This window comes from Dipodomys spectabilis, unplaced genomic scaffold (assembly GCF_019054845.1).
Source record: "Dipodomys spectabilis isolate Male_0828 unplaced genomic scaffold, ASM1905484v1 ptg000024l, whole genome shotgun sequence".
NCBI lineage: Eukaryota > Metazoa > Chordata > Mammalia > Rodentia > Heteromyidae > Dipodomys > Dipodomys spectabilis.
Genome location: NW_024870701.1, coordinates 29,781,911 through 29,809,883, shown reverse-complemented (window position 1 = coordinate 29,809,883; position 27,973 = coordinate 29,781,911). Strand labels below are relative to the sequence as shown.

The 27,973-nt window shown below is 36.8% G+C and overlaps 1 protein-coding gene and 1 non-coding gene across 2 annotated transcripts in view; both read left to right on the top strand.

Moving 5' to 3' along the window:
* The window catches only part of Mbd2 (methyl-CpG binding domain protein 2), a 62,574-nt gene that overhangs the window by 18,118 nt on the left and 16,483 nt on the right, over positions 1-27,973 (top strand). The window contains exons 2-3 of the mRNA XM_042675107.1: positions 1,150-1,309; positions 14,720-14,857. Of these exons, the coding sequence (XP_042531041.1) occupies positions 1,150-1,309; positions 14,720-14,857 (298 nt within the window). The remainder of the gene's footprint in view (positions 1-1,149; positions 1,310-14,719; positions 14,858-27,973) is intronic.
* LOC122104468 lies at positions 8,707-8,832 on the top strand. Its single transcript, XR_006146932.1, has one exon. It is a non-coding gene; the product is annotated as a small nucleolar RNA SNORA38 (small nucleolar RNA).

The following is a 27,973-nucleotide window of genomic DNA, read 5'->3' as shown; positions in this document are numbered from 1 at the left end:
TGCCCCAAAGTGGGATTGCTGGGTCATAGGGGAGCTCTATGTGGAGTCTTTTGAGGAACCTCCATACTACTTTCCAAAGTGGTTGAACAAGTTTACACTCCCACCAACAATGCAGTAGGGTTCCCTTCTGTCCACATCCCCTCCAGCATCTGTTGTTGTTAGAGTTCTTGATTTTTGCCATTCTAACTGGAGTGAGGTGATATCTCAATGTTGTTTTGATTTGCATTTCTTTTATGGCTAGAGAGGTTGAACATTTCCTCATGTGTCTATTGGCCATTCTTATTTCCTCTTCTAAAACTATGTCATTTTTTTTTGTTGTTTCTTTTATATGTTCTTCCCCCATGATATAACCTCTGTTTTCACTGTATTTCATCCCTGTGCCCTGCATCTTGTATATCCATTTTTTCTAATTTGGGGAGGGGAAGGGAAATAACAAAATGCTGAAATATACAGGTTGACCCATTGAGATTACAAGACACTATGTTGAAAATGAACTTAACAACTTGTGGGGTGGGAGGGAAGAGTTGGGAAGAGGTAGGGAGGGAAGTGATGGTAGGAAAAACAAAGGACTGGTAACAATGCTGGATAGGAAATGTACTCATTACCTTACTCATGTAACTAACCCCTCTGTACAGTATTTTACAATAAAAGATACATTAAAAAAAGAAGAAAACAAGAAAAAGAACAGTTATCATGCTGTGCTCTGCTGCAGGTTATACTAGTTCTCTAGCAGTTGCTGAGTGAATTAAATAGTGGGGTAATCTGAGCAACATCTGTTCAGTGCAATTTGTAGCATTTCTACTTACTCTTTTGGATACAGTTTTGACTAGGCCAGCCTGGGCTATGATCCTCATGTTTACATTTCTTTGTAGTTGGAATAGCAAGTGCATGCCACCGCTGGTTGAGATGGAGTCTTTAACTATTTTTTGCCTAGGTTGGCCTCCGTCTGCAGTCTCTGCCTTCTGTAATAGCTAGGATTACAGGTATAACTACCACACCAAGCAAAACATAATAGTTCTTTAAAAATTGAACCTGTGAAATTGTAACATTTGAAGGGGGCAGGGGAAGAAATACATGAGGAAAAGATTTGTGCAGAGATGTAGAATGTTATTACTGCCTTTTGTACAATTAACATTGTTTCTCTTGTAGTCCAAGTGGAAAGAAGTTCAGAAGCAAACCTCAGTTGGCAAGATACCTGGGAAATACTGTTGACCTCAGCAGTTTTGACTTCAGAACTGGAAAGATGATGCCTAGTAAATTACAGAAGAACAAGCAAAGACTGCGGAATGATTCTCTCAATCAAAATAAGGTTGGTTAATTTATTTATGGAATATATATGCCATTTCACACTATCTCCAAAAGTATCTTACATTATAATTATACCATTGAAATTTTGGCTGTCCGAATTATCTTTTGCTTGCTGACAAGCTTTTCATCTTACAAATGTGATTTATTTTCTGTTATTTGGAAGTATAGACACACAAAAAAGCCTTAAGTAAATTCTGCATAGTAGAATATGACAATTCAGTGTCTCTCTTGGCCAACATGCATCACATTTTTTGACCTATTGGAATGATTTACAGAAGATTTCTTTGTTAGTATTACTTGTCTGAGTTTCCTTTTTTTCCCTTAAAATAGTTATTACTGCTTTAATTAAATTTAAATTAAATTTAATGTGGTAAATAGCCTTACCACATAGCTTATCATTAGCTTAAAAGTTTTCAGGTTTAGAATTTGAGAAAGGGCAGTTTTTTTTAATCTTGGTAATGTTTAGGGTGTTGAATCTCAGGATCACACTAAGACCATGATTAGAGATTTTCCTATTAGCTCTTAATTTTCCTGAGCAGCTTGGTTGCTAATTTATTGTGTAGCACTTTAAGCATGTCGCATTTGAATTATAATATTAGTTTAATTGTAATAAAGCATCCACTGTTGTCATATGACAAACTTCTTTTCCTTCAAGGGCAACTAAACATGGGTCACCACAAGCGACTCATTGACATACACAATCCTTGCGAGGTTGTCAAGTAGATGATTTCCCTCAGTATTGAGCCAGAAATGGAGGTTGAAGTCATCATTACCAATGCAGATGCCCAAGTCAGCTCTTTTAGAAATTTCATTATCAGTTGTTAATTTTTTAATTCCTATCGCTTTTAGAGATCTATATGTATGTATTTTTTGGCATTGATAACTGTCCCACACTACAAGTATGAAAAAAATAGCAGGAAATGGGATTTGACTAATCAGTCCTTTTGAGTACAGTATTCATTTTGGTACCCCAGAGCCTGTGGACCCCAGGGCTTTGAACCAGGTAGGCATGGTTTGGTGAACTGACTGCTACCTACTAGCTAATGTGGTCCTAGGCAAGTTCCTTCTTTTTTGTCTCAGGCTTTTCATTTGTAAAGTTAAGGTGCTAAAAAATTTCCCGTAGCATGATTATTTTTATATAATGGAATTTATATAACAATATAAAATATATGCCAAAGTATTGAACTGCATTAATTCCTTTTCCTATTTCCCCTTCCCTGAGCTATCATCTGCCTTAGCACTAAGTTACCTTGATTAGCTTGGTGTCCAGTGTAGGAAATTTTCTGACTCAAGCTATTTTCTTTGTGTTTTTTACTTTTCCTGAGGGGTAAGGTATGTCTATATCATACTTGGGAAAAAAAGTATTTAGAATTTGATTTAGTAGCTTGTTTCACAGTAGTTCATAGAAATTGGTCTGGAGTTCAGAGTGCAGTTTGCTCATGTCATAATATCTGTCATTGGTTTCCATAGGGACATTGGCAGGTAACTTGTTTAGGGAGGCAGCATGGGAAGGGAAGGCTAAATTGCCTTTATGTTGCTTAACTTTGGAGTTAGTTTGGTCTAATAGTTGTGAAAGTATTTAGAAAAATAAGAGCTAATAATGGAAGTAAAAGGAGCTCAAGTTGGGAAAACTAGGATTAGGTGTAAGGATATGTATAAGCTGTGATTGCAGTTTAAATAAACCTTTTTAGGGGGGGGAGGGGTAGTTAATATGCTCATAGGTGTGTCAGTACATCCCTGTCATTCCCAGCTACCTGGGAGGCAGAAGTAGGAGGAATGAGGTCTGAGGCAAAGTTAGCTTGAGACACTATCTGAAAAGCAAACTAGAAGTAAAAAGACTGAGAGTATGGCTCAAGTGGAAGAGCGCTTGCCTAGCAAGTACCAGGCCCTCAGTTCTAACTCATCTATGACCAAAAATCCCCACAAAAGCATGACATCTATCTGTCTCTCTCTATAACAATAGAAAACCAAGCTATATATCTCTTAAGATTTTTATCTATGTTTTCTTTATAAAACTAAACATAGTGCCGAGTATTTACAGAAAGATTCCATATATTCATGAAATGAAGAGAATGCATTGTTATCAGAAAGCAGAGTTTAGCTACCTGTAGTGTAATTTGAAGATTTACTTCCTAACAGTTATGGTTCATCATTAAAAGTCCAAACCTGATTCATCTCTAGTTTGTGTGCACCTTTCTGCTCTAGCTTCCCTGGACCACTCATCCCGCATCATGGCATGTGCTTTCAAGATTCTGCTTGCTTATGTGCTGTTTCCTCTGCTTGGAATGCGCTCCCCCTTCCCCTCCATCTGGCGATCTGCTCATCCAAGGCCCAGCTCCACTGTCTCCATTTCTGGGAAGCCTATCCTGCATTCTCCAGGCAGCAGCAGTCCTTCCATATTGCTTGCTATTGCTTTGCCATTGTGTCTGTGGCTGTCTGCTTCAGCTAGACTGTGAGCTCCATGAGGGCAGGGACCTGTCTTTTTTGTCTTTAGGTTACAGCTTTGTGTATGTGGTCTAAAACAAAGTTCACGGTAGGTACTTTAATAAACACTGCTAGATGTTTAACTATCCTCCTCTTCTAGACTTTTATAGTGGTGATAAATGTTTATTTAATAAATGAATATACCATACAGTATTTTGAAATGCCTTTCATTTTTATTACTTTCTGACTTCTTGGTGAAGATTTGGGGACCTGGTCTAATGTTCATACATTAGTCATCTGACTGTATTTCAGTTAAGTACTCACTTTGTGTTTTTAAAAATTAGCTCTCATGTGGGATGTTAGTGACTCATGCCTATAATTTTGGCTCCTCAGGAGGCTGAGATAGGAGGGTCACAGTTCAAAGCCAGTCCCGGACGAGAAAGCCTGTGAAGCTCTCATCTCCAGTTAACCACCAGAAAAACCAGAAGTGGTGCTGTGGCTATAGCTACTGGCACCTGGCTTTGAGTAACTTTTAAAAAAAGAATTAGAGATACAGAAAACAAAATAATGTTTGATGTAGGCTAAATTACCATTTTTTGGGATAATTATAAGTTGTCATCATAATGTAACTTTTATATCAAAGGTAAGTTTATTGATGGTGAATATTTCAACTGTGTTTAGAAAGATAGCTTTGTAGGGCTTTGGTTTTGATTAATGTACACTGTGATTTATTAATATTTATTTGTACTTGTCACAGACTCAGTCTTACCCTGACCCTAAACATCAGTTCTGTTCTTGATTACACTATACTTTATTGATTTCCTTGTGACTGACATAATTATTTCCCACCAACCACTTTTTGATAGACCTTAAAGCAAAGATGAAGCCACACAATTGAGTGGAGGTCTTACATTAGGATAGTGGACAAAGGCTACAGAAAGATTCGTAAGCTATCAGTCAAAATTGATACTTGAAGTTAGTGGTATTCTCAGAGCTTACTGCCAGAAAGATGTTACAGAACCACACATCTCATGGAATGCCAGTCATGATGGAAATCTCTGAGCCACACACACTCATGTGGCTGTTGGGTGCTTGATATGGCTAGTTTGACTGAAAACCTAAATGTTTATTTTTATTCAATTTAAATAGCCTCATATGCTTAGGGGCACCATATTTGACTGTGCAGTCCAAACAATAAAAGCTAAATTTTAGGCATTTAGATAGGCTTTGACTTTTCAAAGAAGAGGTATTCAGGTTCTAGAGAAATGACCCAACATTTCAAGAAGAAAAGAAAGAAGAGACATGGTAATAGTTTCTAAACAAATTTAATTGGAAACAATCTATAATTAGAAGAACACAGTGAGTCTGAAATATGAGCAAAATATGTTTAGAGAACCTTCAGGTAGCTTATCTTTTTAACTGTGGGTCTGGACGCTGTCCCTGAGCCCCTTTTGCTCTAGCACTCTACCACTTGAGCCACAGTGCCACTTCCTGCTTTTTCTGTGATTAGTTGGAGCTAAAGAGTCTCACAGACTTTTCTGCTTGGGCTTGTTTCAAACCATGATCCTTAGATCTTAGTCTCCCAAGTAGCTAGGATTATAAGCATGAGCCATTGGTACCCAGCTGCTTACCTTTTTTACTGTAATTTTTAATGTTTCATGTTGGAAAATAAGTGAATTCTTTGTGTTTCTGTCTCCTAACACCAAAATTATATAAATTAAACCTGCAAATCTAAAAAAATTCAAATTCCCTAACACTAGTATGACTCTTGACAGTTCTAGTACCATTGAATGACATAGTTTTGTCATCACGTTTATATATGCACATTGGATATATTTGGAAATAAAGAGTATCATTTGTTTGGGATCTGCTGTAAAGTCTGCTATTAATTTCTCATAAATTATCTTGGGTTAAGATGGATAATATATTATTGTGCCTATAAACACAGACTTAGATTCTATATGACTATATCCTAGGTTCTCAGCTATGCTTAGACGATGTCTGGTTTAATTATCTTCACAAAATATTTAAGTGATCAAGAGCGAGAGGGCTAGACTAGTATGCATAAAGTGGTGGTCTCTACTGCAAAATAAAAGCACACTCTTACAGCCTTTAGAATGAGAAAATTTTAGGCAAGGGACTATCTTCAAGGGACAGTCTCAGTAAGGCCAGCAATTGGAGATAATAGTTAAGAAATTACTGAGGTTATAGGAATGTCTGCTGATCAGTTATGAAAGCATATATTGTGTAAATATTGGAACTAGAATAGTAAGATGAAGAGATTCTTAAACTTGAGATCATTACGGTAACAGCTCATAGCTAGAATTAGAAAAATATAGAAATGATCAGTGTGCATCATATTTAGTAAATTTTCTTTAGGAGAGTTAACGATACATACTTGTGTGTACTAAACATTTTTAGCGGAAGTAAATGTAGAGGTTACTGAAGAGATTACTACAGGGATGAATAATGGATGACACAGGATATGGAGATAGGGACATTTAGTTAATCTGAGTAGACAAGGATAGAAGGTGGAATGGGATTAAGTTTGGTATAATTTTGGCTAGAATTATGTACAGAAATTTTTCTTAGAGCAACTTAGAGCCACAAATACTGGCTTTATTCTTGACCTTAGTCCAAGATAATGTGGTGTTTCTTACAATGAGATGATCTAAATTTTCGAATTCATAATTGAACTTATCTAGACATTAGCTCTTTTATTTTTTGGGGGGGGAGAGGTGCTGGTTTTGGGGCTTGAACTCGAGGGCCTAGGTACTGTCCCCCCCTTTTCTTTTTAGCTAACACTGTACCACTTGAGCCACCACCACTTCACTCCCAACTTTTTTTTTGGGGGGGAGGAGAGGTGGGATTGGAGTTTATTAGAAGAGTCTTTCCTGCCCAGGATAGCTTTGAACCTCAATCCGTAGATCTCTGCTTCCTGAGTAGCTAGATTTATAGGTGTGAACCACTGGTTTCTAGTTTAACTCTTTAAGAGCAATGTAGTATTATCTCTGGCCAGTGTACAGTTAGTTTGGTTAGTGTTAGTTTTATTTGTAGTTTGATTCGTTAAATTTTTTTCCATTCATGATAAATCTGTGGTTATGACTTTGCTAAAACCACCATTTATACTTTGGATTATTTTCCTACTAGGTACTTTTGTAGGGCTGTGTGATTCAGAGGAAGATACTGGCTATATTTATCTTTAAGTGTAATTTAACATTACATAGCAGTAAGTGGAACAAGTCTAGAGACTAATTGATATTGATGAGCTGGAGGTAGATAATACATATGACTCTCTACTTGGCTTAATTTTGACATGGATCGTATGGCTTACATTTAATTATATTTTTTATTTATCATCTGTAAGTGTAAGACAGGAGACAAGTATAGAGCTTGCACAACATAGGACCTAACATCATAGCATTTTATACACCTGCAGTAGTTGTAAAGTATGTTCTATGTGCTTAGGCATGATTTACTATTATTATTTTAAGGTTTTGATTCTGAGCTTGAACCCAGAGCCTGTTTGCTGTCCCTGAGCTTTCTTTTTCTTTTTCTTTTTTTGGTCAGGACTTGGGTTCTACCACTTTATCTGAAGCAGGTAGGCCGATTGATGAGAATAATTACTTTGGTATGATACTAGGTTTATCATAATATTGGGGCTTTATGTGTGCATACTGATAGAATCTTTTGGGAGGGCATGGACTTGGATATCATACAGTAGTAAAGGTAGATTTGGGACATTATTAGCTCATATTACGGCTTTGATAAGATTTAGTTTGAAGCTCAGGTTTCTGCTCATTGATATCTTTCTTTTACAAAATTTTACCAGTCCTGAGAAGTTTTCCTAACTTTGTAGGTTGTAGACCTGTGAGAGCATTAAATCCTACAATAAACTTTGGTATGACTATTTGAAACCTAGTTAAAAGTCACTTACAATCTATAGGGTCAATCCCTACTGTTGAGACTGTGCTGTGCAAAGGGGTGACATGGATCTTTCCAGCAAAGGAGTGATTTGAAATATTGGATTGATAAAATGAACACATCTCAATAATCGTTCTTCTCACAAAGTTTAGAAAATACTTTTTTTTTTTTGGCTGGTTTTCCAGATGATATTGTAACATAACTCAAAGGAGTTCAGAAATTTGAGTGACATGAAATGTCTTATTCTGCTTAATTACATAAACAAGGGTTTTAGTGTTACATCTATTAAAAAAGAATGCGAAACTCTTGTCTCATTGTAAGAGCATGAAGTTACTAATTTTTTTTCCCCCTACAAGCTGGTGCAGCTTGTTTACCTGTAATCTGAGCTACTTGGGAGGCTGAAGGAGGAGAACCATTGGAATCCAGGCCAGGCCAGTCTGGATATCATAGTAAGACTCAGTATCAAGGCAGGAAGGACACCTTTTCAATTACCCACATTTATATATCTTTCTATTTTCTATTTTATTTTAACAAGCATTAAAAGTTTTAGAACATTCTGGGTGGGTTATGTTATGTTTTTAAAAAGAAGTAGCTGAGTAAGAACCACAGCCCGCACGTGGTATTCAGGTAGGTTTATTCAGTAGACCTACTGGGACCAGGTCATGTTGGCACTCCACGCAGCTGGCAAAGAGGGACGTGTCTGGCCCTGGGTTAGGCCTTATATAGGGTAGGGGCGGGGGAAGGGTGTGTCCAGGTAAAGGGAAGTGGGACCAGGTGGGAGAAAGGTGTGGCCACATCAGATCCAGATGTGACCTCAGCGGATGCAGATGTGACCTCTTCCAGGTGTCCCAGTTGCCTAGGTAACACAGGCACTGGTCAGGGTCTGCTCGCCATCCAGAAATGGACCTTATAGTTTATATACCAGTAATTATAATAAACCAGGAAATATGAGAATACATAAAAAATTTTAAATTTAAAATAGGAAGTAAATGAAAATGGAATTCTTAACTACAGGAGAAGAAATAAATAAGATTTCAGCTACTCAGAATGCCCTCCAATGAAGGCATGTCTTCTGTTCTCTGATTTGGACATGTAAGAATTGGAGGGAAAGAAATATGAATAAGGAGAAATCTGGAGCTAGCTCCTTGCATGCTCAAGATCAACCACACCACATAGGAAAAGAAAAAAAAAAAAACTACTGAAGAGTTTTACCATATGTGTTAAGATTCTGTTAGATTTGGGCTGGGAAGGTGGCTCAGTGGTAGAGTGCTTGCCTTGCATGCATGAGGCCCTGGGTTTGATTCCTCAGCACCACATAGGCAGAAAAAAAAAAAAAGCCGGAAGTGGTACTATGGCTCAAGTGGTGGTGTGCTAGCCTTGAGCTGAAGAGCTGAGGGATAGTGCCCAGGCACAGAGTTTAGGCCCCACGACCGGACCCAAAAAAAAAAAAAAAAGATTCTGTTAGATTTAAAGTAATATAGCAATTTGTTATTAAGGTGTCACTATTTAAGATATTTAAGATATTTAAGTACATTCTTTTAACTTGAATAAAGTAGATGATCCTGATCTCTGTTTTAAAATGTAGATGTATTTTCAAAGTTCTCTTCCAAGGTAGGAATACAAAGGATCTTTGATAAGCACTTGTCTATGATATGTACTTTCCCTTACCTATAGGCCATTCTGTAACCAGGTTAGATAAGGTTAGAAAGGAGGCCACATAGTTTAGTCCTCAGAATCACTGGCACTGAGTTGGTCTTTAAATCTTATATTCTTTTTTTTTTTTTTTGGGTCTGGTCGTGGGGCCTGAACTCTGGGCCTGGGCACTGTCCCTCAGCTCTTCAGCTCAAGGCTAGTGCTCTACCACTTGAGCCACAGCGCCACTTCCGGCTTTTTTCTTTTTGTTTATGTGGTGCTGAGGAATCGAACCCAGGGCCTCATGCATGCAAGGCAAGCACTCTACCACTGAGCCATCTTCCCAGCCCTCAATCTTATAGTCTTTTTTTTTTTTTAGTTTTATTTTTTTTTTGTGAACATACTGTACAGAGGGGTTACAATTACATGGGCAGGATAATGCGTACATTTCTTATCAAGCATTGCAGCCTCCTTTGTTTACCCTTCACATCCCTTCCCAGCCTCCCCCTATGGAAGGTTAGGGAAGAATGAAGCATTTCAAATGCGCTTCCTATTTGTTGTGCTATTGACTTCCTTTTTACATTTTCTTGTAGATTTAATTCTGGGACTATTGTTTCCTCATTAATTGATGTGCATCCTTTCTGACCATAATAACTATATCATGTTTAAAAATCTACATTACAGTCTACTGTCACTCCTTTTCAAATGAAATTTGTTTTCTCCATGTCCTTGATTTTCTATTATTTTTTGGTGTGTGCTAGTCCTGGGGTGGGGGTCTGAGTTCTGACTTTCTGTTGTTGTTGTTGTTGTTGTTAGCATCCAACACCTAAGCCACTGCTTCACTTCCAACTTTTTTTCAGAAGTTTATTGGACATAAGAGTCTCACGGACTTTCTTGCCTGGCCTAGCATCAAACTGCAATCCTCAGATCTCACTCAGCCTCCTGAATAGCTAGGATTATAGGACTGAGCCACTAGTGCCCAGCTTAAAGTTAATTTTTACCTGCATATTTTCCCCTGTGAATATATAAAGAACCACCGCATGTATTGGAAAGAGAAGAAACACTTAAAAATAGTTTATTTTAAAATTCCTGTCCACAACTAAAGGGATATGTTATATGCTCCAACACTTCAACACTTTGGGACGGGTACACATATTAATCTGAAATTCATTTATTTATTTTTTATTTTATTTTTTGGGTCCGGTCCTGGGGCCTGAACTCTGGGCCTGGGCTGTCCCTCAGCTCTTCAGCTCAAGGCTAGCACTCTACCACTTGAGCCACAGTGTCACTTCTGGCTTTTTCTTTTTGTTTATGTGGTGCTGAGGAATCGAACCCAGGGCCTAATGCATGCAAGGCAAGCGCTCTACCACTGAGCCACCTTCCCAGCCCTTCATTTGTGTTTTGATTGGAGGGCCAGCCTGTTCAATGGGACTTGACAAAATTTTGAAACAATTCTAATGTTAACAATGCATTTGCCTGTTTATGTATAAAAAGTTGGGCTTCACTTTATATATTTGAAAGAGGAATTCAAATACAGGAACACCTATAATCCTGTCCAATGCAAGAGTGCTTGCTTTTAAACAACTAAGTTTATGGCAGATTGGTAATTTAGAAAAACTTAGCCAGGGGCCAGGCCTGCATTAACTGACTAGTTGGCAGTCGCCAGGGGAGAGTAGTAATACAATTTATTGGTTTTGTGACAGCTTCTGGGAAAACGTGTGAAAAACGTGTGAGTCTAACTTCTAAATTACTCAGCTTTAGATGATTTGGTTTTGGAATACAAAATTAATTAGTAAAAAAAATGAGTTGTTTAGTAAAAAAAAACTTGTCTCCAGTTAAAAAGAGAAAAGACAGTAAATTCCTGAACGGGATCAGGGTCTGGAGCAGCACACTCTTTGATTCCGGACCATTGGGGAACAAACCATCTCATCGACCATGGAAGTTACTGTGTATTTTGGATATTTTAGCCAGCCTCTCCCTGTTTGTTCTTTTTTTTTTTTTTATTGTAAAGCTACTATACAGAGGGTTACAGTTACATGAGTGAGGTTATGAGTACACTTCCTCTTGAACATTGTTACCCCCTCCATTGTTTTCCCCCTACCATCCCCTCCCTCCCTCCCTTCCCCGAGGTTCTTTTTTTTTTTTTTTTTTTTTGATTGTGATTAAATGATTACATAATTTCAAAGTCACAAGTTCATTCTAACTTCCCTGGAGCAAATTGTCTACCACAGTCTGTAATATATAACAGTGTTCACATGTTATATACCATATTTGTGATCAGCAGCATGAGGATATTTAGTAGTGGTTCAACCAGATGAGCGGGAGTTCTTTGTTTCTTAAGTCCTGTTAGTTTTGTCGTATCACCTAACCTTTTGGATTTAGCATCCACTTATGAGGGAGACCATGTACCGTTTGTCTCTTCGTTCTTGGCTTACCTCGCTCAACATGATTCCTTCTAGCTCCATCCATTTCCCTGCAAATGCCATTATTTTGTCATTTCTAATGGCTGCATAACCTGTTTGTTCTTTATTGCACCCAAATCATATTCCTATGCAAGGCATCAACATTAATCATATTTTAGTTTTTTTTTATTGTCAAAGTGATATACAGAGGGGTTACAGTCAAACTTGTTACCTCTTCCCTCATTTTCCCCCCGCTTTTCCTCCCCCCCTCCAAGTTGTACAGATGATTTCCAACATATTGTCTGGTGTCTATCGCTGTTTCATTGGTTTTTTTTTGTCTCACCATTCTGTTGTTCTCCTTTCTTTCCCTAATTAAAATAAATGTGTATACAATATCAGGGTACCAAAATCAAATACAGTGGCAACAGGGGATATAACAATAATAGTTTTACAAGTTCTACACTTCCAGTCTTTGGATTCGGGATTTGTAGTTTAGAACAGTCCCTTTTGCCTCTGGTTTTTCTTTGTAACACTGATAAGCTAATGACGGATGATGTTTGCTCATACAAACAGCTACAATATAATTGTGTGTCAGTAGATGTTCTAGTGCCAGTAGAGAATATTCTTCCTCATTACCAAACAAAAAAGGTTAAAAAAACCAAGCCAGATACTGCTTAGTGATGCATAATCACATGATTATACTTAGTGCCAGAAATGGTTTTCCATAGGCATTTATGTGTTAAGCCTGTGCAGGATTGAGTACTGATGACTTCCAGCCTGGGAATGCTGTCCAGGGTCATAATCAGACATTCCCAAACTTTTGCACCACAGAATTACCAGGGAAGCTTTTAAAAATGCTTGGAACTCATACTTTAGAGGTGACATTCTTAAGGGGTTATTTTGCAGTCAGTTAAATCTGCATATTTATGAGTTATTTTTTGTAAAACTTGCGGGACAATATTATTGAAGTCAATGAGATGACTATCTCAAAGGTAAGCACAAACTTTGGGAGAAAATTAAAATAATAGAATGATACAAATGGCTGGTGTACAGTATAGCAAAGGGGAAGGTTGTAGGAAGAGAGGAAAGGGTAAGGGTCCCACTAATAATGGATCAAAATAATATCGTAACAACTTACAGAATACCAATATTCCTTAAGCAGTGACCACAAACTATGCCAGTAGGTCCCAGATAGGTAATGCAAATGTGAGTTGTGAGGAGTATTGCCTAAGGGGACAGGGACACTTCTAGTGTCTAATCACTCGTGGATGGTGGTCATCAAACCAAGTCCAGTCCAGCACTTTTTCATCTTTAAGTGTTTTCAAGAAGCTGGAATTAGGGGTTTTGTACCATGACTCTAGATCTTTAGCTATTGGCTTACTTTGCTAGAAGCATTGAAAATTGAATCTATTGATGGCAGGTACTTCACCTGCCACCAGTTGGTAATCTTTGTTTTGAGTAATACTTCCCTAAGTGTGCTGCTTTACATCACAGCCCTGGAGACCTTAGTAATACAGATTTCTAGGGCCCACTCCGGGTTACTATTGAACCACACTCTCCTCTGGGATTGGGGCCTTCTTGTTGGTGTTTGAATGGTTTCCTGGATGGTCCTTTTTTTTTTAAGTAAGTTTTTTTATTGTGAAAATACTGTACAGAGGGGTTACAGTTACATGAGCAAGGTAATGAGTACATTTTTTTAAAATTTTATTTTATTTGAGAACATACTGTACAGAGGGGTTACAATTACATGGGCAGGATAATGCATACATTTCTTACCAAGTTCGTTTTCCAACATAATGTCTTGTACATCTCACTGTTGCAATGGGTCAACCTGTATCCCTGTTTAAACAATTTGTTTTTTTCCCTCCTCTCCCCAAATTATACCTACATCAAATACAGTGAAAACAGGGTTATACCGTGGGGGAGGGACATACAAAGCAGCAAAAATAAATAAATAAAATCACATGGTACCTAAATACGTTAGAAACAATAGCAAGAAAGAAAAATACCTCTCCTGGGTGATTCTGAGGTGAGCTTAGGTCGGGGAGTCTCTGGGAGTATGGAAGTTGATGTTAGTTTCAATCTGGAAGTAGTAAACACACAAGCTCATCAAATATTTCATAAATTAATCACCTACCCTGTCAACATGATCCAGGACATATTGTTTGCATTTTGCACTAAATGTATATATCCAAACAGTTGAAATTGGGTTTTCTCCCTATCCTTTTTGTTGAGTGTTGCAAATGAAGTGAATTACAATCTTATGCCACATTTTCTCCTCACTAGAATGCAGCATGTCACATGAAACTAGGTATGGAACTTTCTGCTCGTGTCATCGGTGCTCAAAACATTCTAAACTTTGAGCTTAAACATGTTAAACCTGTACTTCCTTATTTTATCACATTCTTCTAAATTGAGTTTTGTTTGCCAGAATTAGTAATTTCATTTTTATGTAAAAACGTTAATTTATAGGATTTTATATAAGCTTACTATCCTCACTCTGAAAAGTCCTTAGTATCTTGTTAATCAAATTCACTAAAAATTTTATAGACACTATTTGCTTAATTTAGGAGCATGCTAAAAACTTTGCACTTGTTATCAGACTCATGTATGTATATCTCATATCAAGTGTTTAAAGTGTGTGTGTGTGTGTGTGTGTGTGTGTGTGAGATTGTGGGATTTGAACGCAGGGCTTGGGTACTGCCCCTGAGTTCTTTTGTTCAAGGCTAGTGCTCTACCACTTTTAGCCCCAGCACTACTTTGGTTTTTCTGGTGGTTAATTGCAGATAAGAGTCCACTGACTTTTCTGCCTAAGTTGGCTTCGAACCGCAGTCTTCAGCTTTCAGCCTTCTAGGTAGCTAGGATTACAAGTGTGAGCCACCAGTGCCTGCCTAAAATGTATATTTAGAGTGTTTAAAATACTGATACAGAATGATAATTTTGGAGTAATTGAGCTCAAAATAATACATTTTGGACTAGGAAAGGAATTCCTATTATGTTTACATTAATGAAAACACTTATATTCACAGGGTAAACCAGACTTGAATACAACATTGCCAATTAGACAAACAGCATCAATATTCAAACAGCCTGTAACCAAAGTCACAAACCATCCTAGTAATAAAGTGAAATCAGACCCACAACGAATGAATGAACAGCCACGTCAGGTAAGGATCTAATTCATCCTCCAATTTTAATTTTCAGAAAATTCTAGTATTTTTAACAGACATAGTCAAATCAATTTTAATCAAAATGAAATGTTTGAAAAAAGTTTTATGTGCTGGCATATTGCATGAATGTCATGAATATAAAATTTAGGTGAAATGTGTTGATAAAAAAGTTAAAAATAAAAAGGGTCTAATATTATGGACTATGATTTTATGCTTTTTGTATGGTATACAACAGATGGTTCTCTTAGTTTTTTAAAGGTTATCTTGTCTACGGATGATATTCCCATTTGAAACAAGTAGTTTGTGTCGCTTTATAAAAATATTTTCTATTATTTAGATACTACTTTTTTCCTTCCTTTTTCTTTATTGGTTCTGATTTCTTACTTCATGAAATGTGTCCCTACCTCTTTTGTAAGTATATTAAACTTTGTCAATATGGTATGCCATCCTGTGAGTTCCTTTTTTTGCTTTTTAATAAACTCAGTGAATTTTTCTTCTCCTTTATTGGTTCATGCTCTATTCTACCAGACTCTTTTCTTAGAAAACATGTTATCTGAAAGCCTGCCCTGCTGTTAAATAGTGCCATAGAAATGGGTGGGAGACTTGATAAAGCGTTAAAACCTCCACAGAATGTTGTCTTGTTGACTCTGAAATTGTGGTAAGAAGTTGAGGTAGTTCATGAAATTTTAGTAATAATTAGGGTGAGCGAGTGAAGGGAAAAGCAGCTGTGGATTTTTTCGTCTCCTTTTTCTGTCTCCTTGCATGAGTAACACGCAGCAATCATCTTTTGCTCATGTATTCTCTTTCTAGGCACCTCACAACCCCTTTCATTTGAATTTTGATTTTCACTAGTCCTTCCTTCAAGTGTTTCTTCTCCAGATTTCATAAGGAATTGGGCTGAAACGTTCAGACAGTTGCTCTAGAAGAAAGTACATAAAGAAATACAGTTCACACATCCTCTCTAGTGTTTTTTCCTCTTCAGGTGAGCCAGGAAAACAGAAGATATTTGGAGCCACATTGGATCAGCATCTTGCTATAGATGTCTCAAGATTTGAAGTTCTAAACTTGCTTTACTGTTGGTCCCCAAGAGATTCAACAGGGGCCATGTAAGTGTATCACATCCAGTATAAAGATGCGTACTTGCATGTGCCCTTAGGCTCTTGTCAACAGTTAGGTTTCCTTTAGGCCATACAGCTTTCTGTGTGATGCTTTTCCCTTCTATTTTAGTACTACACCCAAAATTATCACCAAATTGCTGGTAGTTCTGGTGTATCCATTTCAACAAGTGAGGAAATCTATCATCTTGACCTCTACCCTCCTTGATAAAACTGTTTGCTAGTTGTGTTCTTTCTCATTTTCTTGCTAGAGTCTTGAACATCTTATCCTTTTGTTTTCTGGTGTTTGAAAATTGTTTTTCATCAAGTGTCTTAATAAGTAACATTTTTGAAAAGATGTACTTGAGTTAAAATAGTTTTCTTTAGAAGTCCCCAAAAGTAAAGGTAGAATATAATCTTTAGTAAAGCTGTTCTACGTTGGAAATTTGAGTTGTTTTCTGAGAACTGATGGTATTTAATAGATATTAGCCCCCTCTTTGCTAAGTCATACTCAATGTAGTCTCTAAACCCACAGGTTTGCTTAAAGAATAGTTAGTTATACATGCTTGTCTTCTTTTTTTTTTTTTGGCGGTCATGGGGCTTGAACTCTGGGCCTGGGCAGTGTCCCTCAGCTCGGGTTTATTGGAGATATAAGTCTCATGGACATTTGTGCCCGAGTTGGCTTTGAACTGCAATCCTCAGATCTCAGCCTCAGCTAGGATTACAGGCGTGAGTCACCGGTGCCCAGCTTACATGCTTGTTATTTTAACATTTTTGGGTACAAAAACATTGTTTTTTGTACCTAAATTCAGTCATAGATTTTTCAATGTACCATTACTAGAAGTGTTTATAAAGAAAGACAGGCAACTTCGAATTTTAAAGTTGAGATAACCAGATTGGTTGCTCCTTTGATATATTGAATACTTTTTTATTATCATGGTTTGTGCAATTATTTCAAAATTAAGTGTCATGAAAGATAAGTCCTTCTTCCCTCTTTACCATAAAATGTAATGTCATTTTAACTCATTTTCTTGAGGGTTTAATCTTTTTTTTTTTTTTATAGCTTGCATAGATAGGAAGTGTCAAAGTTATTTTTCATTTACTTTTCTAAAAGCGTGGGCCATTTTATACTTTATCCTTAAATAACTTGACAGTATTTTTTAGATACTTATGATTGTACTAAGGCATTAGTTTTCTTTCCTGCTTCATTATCTTCAATGTAAGAATTGAGGCACGAGTTTCTTAACCATATTAGGTAGATTGTTGGAAACTCATCACTTTAGATTTTTAAAATTAGATTGACAGTATAAATTGATGACTATTCCATTGCAGTTATTTTTCATGCAGTGAAATTTCTCTTTCTGAAGTTCCTTTAGCTAACATTTCTAAAAATACTAAGACAAGCTAATGGTATTATAATTCTTTTTAAAATGTTGAGTTTGAGCTCCAGAGGTAAGATTAACTTTTTTTAAACTTAAAAAAAACTAGATTCCACCTCTGAATAGTTGGAAGTAATTAATTTAGATGACAAGCAATTGTAAAAATTACTGTTTCTGTGCCTAGTTCATCATATGCCTAAGGTGTTTAATTATAATCAGGTGTTAATTCTGTAAAATTGATAGATAATAAATTTCTGATAAATGTTTTAGCTTAAAAAGTACATATTAGTATATGTAAAAGAAGTTGTGTTAAATAGAATTGAGTAGAGAATTCAGTATTTATTTCTGCCCAGAATTAAAGTTGTGAAGTAGAAAATGAATTTGTAAAACCTGGTTATGAGAAGATAAGTAGTCATAGTGATAGGGAATACCAGCATTTTTCTTTTTTTTCTTTTTAATAAGTTTTTTTATTGTGAAAATACCATACAGAGGGGTTACAATTACATGAGCAAAGTAATAAGTACATTTCTTATCAAGAGTTGTTGCCTCCTCCTTTGTTTTTCCCCTTCCATCCCTGCCCTCCCATCTCCACGACTGCACTCCTTCCCCAACCCCTCCCCACCAAAGTTGTAAAGTTTGTTTTTCAACATAGCATTTTGTACATCTCATTGTTGCAATAGGTCCACCTGTGTCCCTATTTAAACAATTTGTTTTTTTCCTCTTCCCTTCCCCAAATTATACCAGCATCAAATACAGTGAAAACAGGGGTTATAACATGGGGGAGGGACATACAAAGCAACAAAACAATCATCTTATAAATATGTTAGAAACAATAACAAGAAAGAAAACACCACTTGTGTCCTTATCATGGGGTTCATTTCGCCTAACTAGTCATACAATGGACAAGGGTCTCATATCTAAAATATACCTGGACCTCAAAAAATTAAATACCCCAATAACAAATCCTCAAAGAAACAACTGCCCAATAAATAAGTGGGCTAAAGACTTAAAGAGAAACTTCTCTGAAGAGGAAAGAAGGATGGCCAATAGACACATGAAGAAATGCTCAACCTCTCTAGCCATAAAAGAAATGCAAATCAAAACAACACTAAGATACCACCTCACCCCAGTTAGAATGGCTATAATCAAGAACTCTAATAACAACAGATGCTAGAGGGGATGTGGACAGAAGGGAACCCTACTGCATTGTTGGTGGGAGTGTAAACTTGTTCAACCACTTTGGAAAGTAGTATAGAGGTTCCTCAAAAGACTCCTCATAGAGCTCCCCTATGATCCAGCAATCCCACTTTTGGGCATTTACCCAAATGATCACAAACAAGACCATACTAAAACTACCAGCACAACTTTGTTTACTGCAGCATTATTTACCATAGCAACCCAAATGCCCCTCAGTAGATGAATGGATCAAGAAAATGTGGAATATATACACAATGGAATTCTATGCCTCCATCAGAAAGAATGACATTGCCCCATTTGTTAGGAAATGGAAAGACTTGGAAAAAATTATATTAAGTGAAGTAAACAGCCCAATAAAAACATAGGCCCCATGGTTTCCCTTATTTGCAATAACTAGTATATGTCTGAGTCAAGAAGAAATACCAGCATTTTTGATAGTGTCTTTTTATTAGATTGAAAAGAAACCTGAAGTGGAGGGAGCTCCACTAACTCTCAGACTGTTAGATTATTGTCATGTCCTTATTCAACAGGATGCATAAAATACATCCTAAGAATCTTGTTAGTTTTAATTGATTTGTTATGATTTCTTATTAAGAATATCTTTCCTACAATAAGTCTTTGAATAGATGGAAAACTCACCATCCTGGCTCTTACTTTCTTTGGTAACTCTCATCTTTGATTCTTCCCTTTTGTCTTCAAATCAAAGAAACTTCATCTTCTTTATATACTTTGTTTTAATTATTAAGTTACAGGATACTGATAAAGCCTTTCATTTTTTTACTTCACTTTGTGTTTTTATTAAGCACTTGTGCAAAGGGGTTATAATTTCCTAAATCAGATTATGAGTACAATGCTTCTTTGTCAATGTTACCCCTTCCGTCATTCTCCCCCATTTTCTACCTCTTGTCCCTACCCTTGAGTTACATAGTAAGTTCATTTTGTCCATAATGTTAATTGAATATAACTACTACATTTGCTACCCTTCCTCCTTCCATTCACATGCCCACTCCTTTGTCCTCCCCCTAAACATATTTTCACTTTTGGTATTCATTTTGATAAACAGTACATTAGTTGTTTAGAGGAATTATTCCTTTGGAGTCCTCCTCTAAGCATACAGTCCTTTAGTCAGTTGGTTTGTGTGTATGTATTATCATTCATGTTTATATTTAAGGCCTTACCTTTTAAAGTGATTGGTCGTCTATGACTGTTGCTTATATTTCTTACAAGATATAAAATACTCACTTTATGTTGTAGGAGTAATGTGAGCATTTTTTTGATCTGTTCTAATTTTTTTTTATAAAGAAACAAATGTCACTTAAAAACTTGTAAAGGAAACCTTAACAAACATGGACCATTCTCAGCTCCTACTTCCCATAAACTTTGTTTCTAACCAACTTGTCCCTTCAATCTTTGCTTGTTCTTGTTTTGCTTTATTGAAAGCCAGTGAAGAATGCATTTGTATTTTCCACTTTATATTGTATATTTTTCCTTTGATTTTGTGTGCTAATCTTTCTTCAAAAAGATAAGAAAACTTAAAAAAAAGATAAAACTTAACACTACTCCCTCTCAGAAATCAGCCTTTTCTTTTAGATTAAATGGCTGACAATGTAAGAAACCTTCCAGATGAAACATAAATTTTACAGCCATATAATATGTTAAAGACATTGCGAAATCTGTAACATATTTCACTATTTAGTTATTGTAACCCCCCCAAATACTGTTCATTTTGTCATTCTAGCAACATTTACTTCCTCCTAATCTGAGTTACTTTTAGAATAATCTTATTGTGTATTTATGATTGAGATACAGATCAGTTTAAGAATATATGGGGGAGATTATATTCCTTAACTCTAGATAGAAAAATTGTTGGTTGTCTTGGCAAAGAAAACATATAGTATGTGCCATCCTACTTAAAATTATTACTTTGGAGCGTGTTTGGGAGATGCCTTGTACAAGCACCTAATGCTATGAGTGTATAAGAAGGGCGATGTTACTTTAGTAGGAATTTGGGGTAAACTTTAGAGAAGGTGAGAGACAAATGCTAAACGTTGAAAATTGAGTAGGATTTAAGAAAGGGAATAGAAGCTAGAGAATACTGCAGTTGAGAGAGTCGATTTCTAAAGCTGTTATTTGAGAACAGGAAAACCATGAGGGCATAAGTTGGTTACAAATAAAGGTTTTATTTGAGGTAGTGGGAACTGAAAATTACTGTCCTTACAAATTGAATGGACAAGTTTCAGTCCTTAAATTACTTGAACTGGTTTGGCCCTAGGTACTCTGTGACTAACCCCTGCCTTTGAATGACTGTGTGTGTGTGTATATGTGTGTGTGTGTATATGTGTGTGTGTGTGTGTGTGTGTGTGTGTGTGTGTGTGTGTGAGACTTTCTTAGATTTCCTCCATTCTTTTTTCTCAATCCTCCTACTAGATTCTTCTTTCTCTGTCCATTTTTTAAACTGTTGGAGTTTCCCAGAGTATCAACACATTCTTCTCTGTGTGTTACCTTATTTGTCCTCATTACCACTTGCGGCTTAGTGATTCTCATCTACCTTGTTATCCTGAGCTTCATGTTGCTTGCACCAGTCTGCCCCTACATTGTTCACTTGAAAGTTCCAACAGCACCTCTCATTTATCTTATTTAACTCTTAATATACTAGAAACCTGCTTTCTTCTTTGGGCTTTAGAAATGCATGTAATCCGTGGTTATTCTTATCTTTTATCCTAAACATCTCAGCCAATGACTGTGTGCGAATGTTATCTTGTCCATCCCTACTTCATCTCTCTGCTTCCTGTCTTCCTCCCTTCAATTCAGTCTTTATATTATATCAGAAGCTTTTCGGATACAAACATTTTATAGTATTATTCTGCTGAAAACTCTTGGTGCTTGCTGCTAGTTTTATTTATTCATTTTTTGAGACATCTTGCTATGTAGTGAAGGCTGTTTCTTGAATTCATGACTCTGTTGCTTCAGCCTCCCAAGTGTGGGGATTACAGTGTGACCCACCACTCCTGTGGTTGTTAAGTTTTTAGCATAAATTCCAAACCCCTTAACGTGGTTTACAAAATCCTTCTTGATTTGGTTTTCACTTACTTTCATTTTACTTTTCTCATTTTCTTGTCTTGTTCTTTATTCATAATATTTAGAACTCTGTTTTTAGATTTTTGAGTATGCTATTCAACTTTCTCATCTGTATAAACCCTGATCATATTTCTTGCTGTTCTTTTTCCAGCTGGTTGTTTCAGAATCTTCTCTGCCAAATTTAGATGTTACTACAATTGATTAATCAAATTTGGATTTAGAGATCCTCTTTCTCCTTTTCTGATTATGATTTTATTATGGCGGTTCATTGCTGTCATATGACAGTCTTTCATGTGGGTTTCTTGAATTGAGCTAATGAGTTGAGTTATTCAAGTACCATTTTTTTTTTTTTTTTTTTAGCTTTCAGCCTATGCCAGACATTTTGAACAAAGTCCCTGCTTTTTGTGGGGCTTGCCATGTAGTGTGATAGGGAGAAAGGAGAGTCAGACACACATAAAGTATGTACTATAGGACCTGTGGAGGAGGTCCTAGAGTGGGAGGATGTATGGTCTTCAAAAGTAGAAGGGTACAGGAGAGGCAAGCATTCCAGACAGAGGTCGTACTCCCCTGTCTGTTTTATGTATTATGACTGACTTAGTGCTAGGAGTTTGTTGAAAAAAACCCAAAAACTTTGGTTGGTAGTTAGGACATTAATGATAAAACTTGTTTTATTCTGGTCATGAAATAGTTGACAAAATATATTGGTTGGTCAGCTGTGTCTGTGTGAAGACTCAGTTACCTTGACTAGCAGAATGGCGTAATTGACAGGAATATGGAAGTATTAAAAACAGCTCAGTATTAAAAATATAGCGAGATATGAATTTGAATTAGAAAATGTATATTGTTAAGTAATCATTGGATATCCAGGGTTGGGGGCTGGGAAGGTGGCTCAGTGGTAGAGGGGTTAGAGTGCTTGCTTTGCATGCATGAGGCCCTTGGTTTGATTCCTCAGCACCACATAATCAGAAAAAAAAATGCTGGAAGTGGTGCTGTGGCTTAAGTGGTAGAGTGCTAGCCTTGAGCTGAGGAGCTCAGGAACAGCACCCAGACCCAGAGTTCAGGCACCACAACTGACCAAAAAAAAGATGAGTTGGAGCCCGTGAGAGAAAAGTCAATGGGGGGGGGGGGGCGAGTATAGTTGTGGAGGTGGGAGGGAAGGGGTGGTAGAGGAAAAACAAAGAAGGAGGCAACAATCCTTGATAAGAAATGTACTCATTACCTTGCTGATGTAACTGTAACCCCTCTGTACTATATTTTCACAATAAAAAACTTAGTAAAAATCAATTTTGATGTATTAGCATATCATTTTTATAGAGGAAGAGAGAGCTATAGTTATATGTTATAGTTATAACATTATGCATGAATTAAAAAATATACATAGCTTATTATGTACATCTAATATATTTTTCTACATATTTAAAAAATGTGACAACTATCTTGAGTGAGGGTTCCCATGAATTTTTTTGGAAAGTTACACTTCTCTAAAAACCAGAAATATAAATAAAAAGTGAATATTAAAAACTTATTTTTCATAAAAGTAGTTTACTATAACATTTTGTCTTCTACCATTCACAAAACCGTTGTTCATTCTTTTTTTTAGTCTTTTTTTTTTAATTGTGAAAACACCATACAGAACGGTTACAATTACATGAGCAAGGTCATGAGTACATTTTTTATCAAGCATTGTTGCCTCCTCCTTAGTTTCCCCTTGCTATCCCTTCCCATCTCCCCCCCCCCCTTCCTCCACTACCCTTTCCCCTCCCCACTGTGTTTCTAGAATTCTTTCTTTCTTTTTTTTTTTTTTTTTTACTGTACAGAGGAGTTACAATTACATGGGTAAGATAATGAGTACATTTCTAATCAAGCATTGTTGCCTCCGCCTTTGTTTCCCCTTCCTATCCCTTCCCATCCCCGCCCCAAAGTTGAAAAGTTCGTTTTTCGACATAACGACTTGTACATCTCATTGTCGCAATGGGTCCACCTGATCCCTATTTAAACGATTTGTTTTTTCCTTCCCCTCCACAAATTATACCAATATCAAATACAGTGAAAGCAGGGGTTATATTGTGGGGGAGGGACATACAAAGCAACAAAGAAATCATCTTATAAATGTGTTAGAAACAATTGCATAAAAGAAAAAAACATTTGAGTACATATCTTAGGGTCCATTTCCCTAACATCAACTTATCTGACCTTTTCTGCTTGTCTCAGACATACACTAGTTATTGCAAATAAGGGAAACCATGGGACCTATGTTTTTTTGGGCCTGCTTACTTCACTTAATATAATTTTTTCCAAGTCTTTCCATTTCCTAACAAATGCAGCAATGTCATTCTTCCTGATAGAGGCATAGAATTCCATTGTGTGTATATACCACATTTTCTTGATCCATTCATCTACTGAGGGGCATCTGGGTTGGTTCCATATCTTAGCTATGGTAAATAATGCTGCAATAAACATAGTTGTGCTGGTAGCTTTAGTATGGTCCTGTTTGTGATCATTCGGGTAAATGCCCAAAAGTTGGATTGTTGGGTCATAGGGGAGCTCTATGAGGAGTCTTTTGAGGAACCTCCATACTGCTTTCCAAAGTGGTTGAACAAGTTTACACTCCCACCAACAATGTAGTAGGGTTCCCTTCTGTCCACATCCCCTCCAGCATCTGTTGTTATTAGAGTTCTTGTTTATAGCATTCTAACTGGGATGAGGTGGTATCTCAGGGTTTTTTTGATTTGCATTTCTTCTATGGCTAGAGAGGTTGAGCATTATAGGTTATGCTTTCTTGTTAATTTTAGGCATTGTTTCTTGAGGTCCCACAGTGGTAGATGAACACAGTTTTCTCTCTACATTCATTCAGAGAGAGTGTCAGAGTTTTGAGTAAACAGATTAAATAAGGTTTACATGATGTATATCCATGGGCAGCACAAGTGATGCCATCATACTCCTTTCCCTCAAAATTCTCACAGCCCAGCCTGGCTTCAAGCTTTAAGTTCTCTTCCTCAACTTCCAGAGTGCTAGGATCATAGCTTTACACCAGCATGTCTGGTTTGTTCTTGGTGTTTTAGTCATTTGTATGCTACATTTTCTGTCATTGCAATTAATCTCTCTTGGTACTTCAGAATTTCTGCTATATGCCTAGTTGTTTTCCTTTTCTTTTTCTGTTTTTGTGCTTGAACAAAAGGGCCTGGTGTGCTGTCCTTGAGCTCTTTTTGTACAAGGCTACTTATTGCTCTAGCATTTTGAGCCACAGTTCCACTCCCAGCTTTTTAGTGGTTAATTGGAGATAAGAGTCTCACAGGGACTTTCCACCTGGGTTGACTTTTAACAGTGATCTCAGATCTCAGCCTCTCTGAGTAGCTAGGATTGATTATAGGCATGATCCACCAGTGCCCTGCTATTGCTGTTCTTTCTCATAGACAAAATGTTTTTATGAAAGTGGTATTTTTAACCTTTTGCTGTTCCTTTGATCTGCTTGCATGTTAGTCTTTCCTGGTCATTTTATTGGTTTATGTATTCTTTTATAAGACTATACTTTTAAAATTACTATAGGTGTATAGTAATTCTCCATCTATCCCTTCCCTTCTTTTCCCCTCAACTATCTCTTTCTCTTTCCTTCTCTTCCCCTTTTGAGGATTTATAACCTAGTTTTAATTCTAGAGGTCACTTAATGTCATGTTTTAAATAATACATGTATATTTTTATTTTGTGCTTTATTGGAATTAAACAAGAAATATTACCTATTAATGACCTACTATAAAAATTTACGTATTTAATGTGCACTATTGAATTTGATTTCAAAAAGCTTTTTCTGAAAGGCCTCTCTTCTGGTGAGCAACTAAGCCTGACTATTAAAAATCAAAATTCCTCCAATTGAGTGGATTTTGAAATAACTGGCTAATTTATTCAGTAACATCTAATGGCACTTACATGACAGATGTTGCATAGACAAAGAAGTTAGACCTGAACCATGCCCTCAAGTGTAGTTAGGGAAGTAAAACACTGAACAAATAATTCCAAGTGTGCTGATAAGTGACAAGTACAAAGGAGGAGGATTGTGCTTCAGCCTCTGAATGGGCCTAGTATCAATAAAAATTTACTCTCCAAACTTTTCTATGAAGTAGCATATGAAAAAAATTATTTTTAATCTTCAAATGCTTGTATGAGTAGGTTAACATTTAAGACAGCTCTTTATATGTACACTCCATCTCGTTCAGAGTCACCTCTCCATCATTCTCCTTCCTTCTTCTTTCCATCTCTCCATTCCCTACAGTTACAAGTCCCCACTTCCTTTTTCACACTCATACATTGAGTATTATGATTGTTCCTTTTACCGTTCGTCCACCCCACCCCACTCATACTAGAACTCCATTCAAAACTTGTTTTAGCTTCCCAGTGTTCATTTTGTTAAACTGTCAATTGTTCAAAGAATTTACACTATTGTGTCTTACTCCTACATATACTTTGCATTAGCAAACCTGATGTCTCTATATACATATATCGTTGTGTGTGTTCGTATTTTGAGCTCAACATCCACAAATGAGAGACAACACACATGAATAATTTAAGCATGATGAATGAAAGTCTTATTCTATGACTGTACCTTTCAGGTATTTGACAAGCATTATATACCAATGTGTGAGTTAAGAGAGTATTCATGGCTGGGTACTGGTGGCTTACGCCTGTAATACTAGCTACTGAGGAGGCTGAGATCTGAGGATCACGGCTGGAAGCCAACCCATGCAGAAAAGACCCTTTGAGTCTCTTATCTCTACTTAATCATTCAAAAACAGAAGTGATGCTGTGGCTCAAGTGGTAGAGTGCTAGCTTTGACCACAGAGAGACTCGGATGGCACCTAGGCCCTGAGTTTAAGCTCCACAACCAGAGGGAAAAAAAAGAGAGTATTCATGGCATAATTTAGACATGACCACAGCAGATAATTCCAGTTCCTTTGTCTCCATCAAACTGAATTTGGCCTTATGCTTTATTCCTCCTTTCTCTTTAGTCCTTTTTTTTTTCTTTAACAGGAGATCACATTGTGCTTTGCACACCACATGAATCAAGCTTTGCTTTGCATCATAATTTTCTTGTCATTGTCTAGTTCTTTCTTCTAGAACACTATGACAAATAAGAGGTTGTACATGTTGGTCCTTTGATATTGGCAGCCCATCATATTTAAGTTGTTTTTGTTGACTATAATGATACAACTCAGGTATTATATAGGTTTATTTTGAAACAGCAGTTTATAAGAGGCCTGATTTGGGGATAGTATTAGCAGGCAGCAGAATGCTTACTTCTGTGAATGCAGGGACACCTCCTTCCCTGGTGGAAGGAGGACATTTTTAGAGATTCAGGATATTTGAATTTAGCACCTGGTGATTTCTGGTCAGGCATAGAGTCCGTTATTACAGGCTCTGTGGTATAGGGCTAATGTTTAGCTTATGGTATCTACAACTAACAAAGGGAAGCAAGAGTTTGGACGTAGCGGAATTTTCAGTCTGTCTTTGTTTCACTATTGACTTTAGTCAGTGAATGTCAATGCTAAAGTATGGTTAGTGCATTTGTCTTCTAGTGGAGGTTATATTTTCAAAATGGAAAATGCATTTTAAGATGATTTATGAGGGTTGAAGTAAGTTGCACTTTTTTGTGGTTCAATTTTCCCCCTGGAGCTTTAGCTTAGAAGTAGCCAAATATGATAACTGTGTACTATGTGATAACTGTACTAAGAATTTGTGGACATTAAGATGTTCTTCTCTACTGTGTGTTCTACATTATTGCTATACCTTATTTGAACCCTTGAAGTCACTCTTTTGGGCTGGCACTTTTCTCAATAGTGTGTGATAGATTGACTCATGTGCATGACCCCTAATCCTGTAGCAAATTAAGAAAGTGCCTTCTAATATCTTACATAACTTGCTTTCAAACTTATGAGTTATAATACCAAATTTCACATCTTAAATATTGGGAAATCTGCATCTTCCAACAGAAACAATATTATAATGGTTTTAGTATCTCAGAACAGCCTATAAATGATCGTATAATCTAAAATGTTTCTAAATTATTAAAAATAATTACTGCTTATGGCCATGTTCCTATCAAGTTGTGTTTGTCTAGTTCTGCTTTATTTTACTTACCAGTAACTGGCTGTCCTCCAACTGCTTAGTTGTCTGGCAGGGGCAAAAGAGATACTAAGGTCAGGCTACTTAGGTGGGTCTCACAAAGTCCATAAAGGAGGAGCTGGATAGGGGTTCTCTTTAAGAGTGAGCAAGCAGCTGGTAGTATAGTGGTGGTATATGCCTCCTGGTATTTGGGTCTCTGCTAATTGTAAATATCTTGCCTTCCTGTCTCTCTCTCTCTCTCTCTCTCTCTC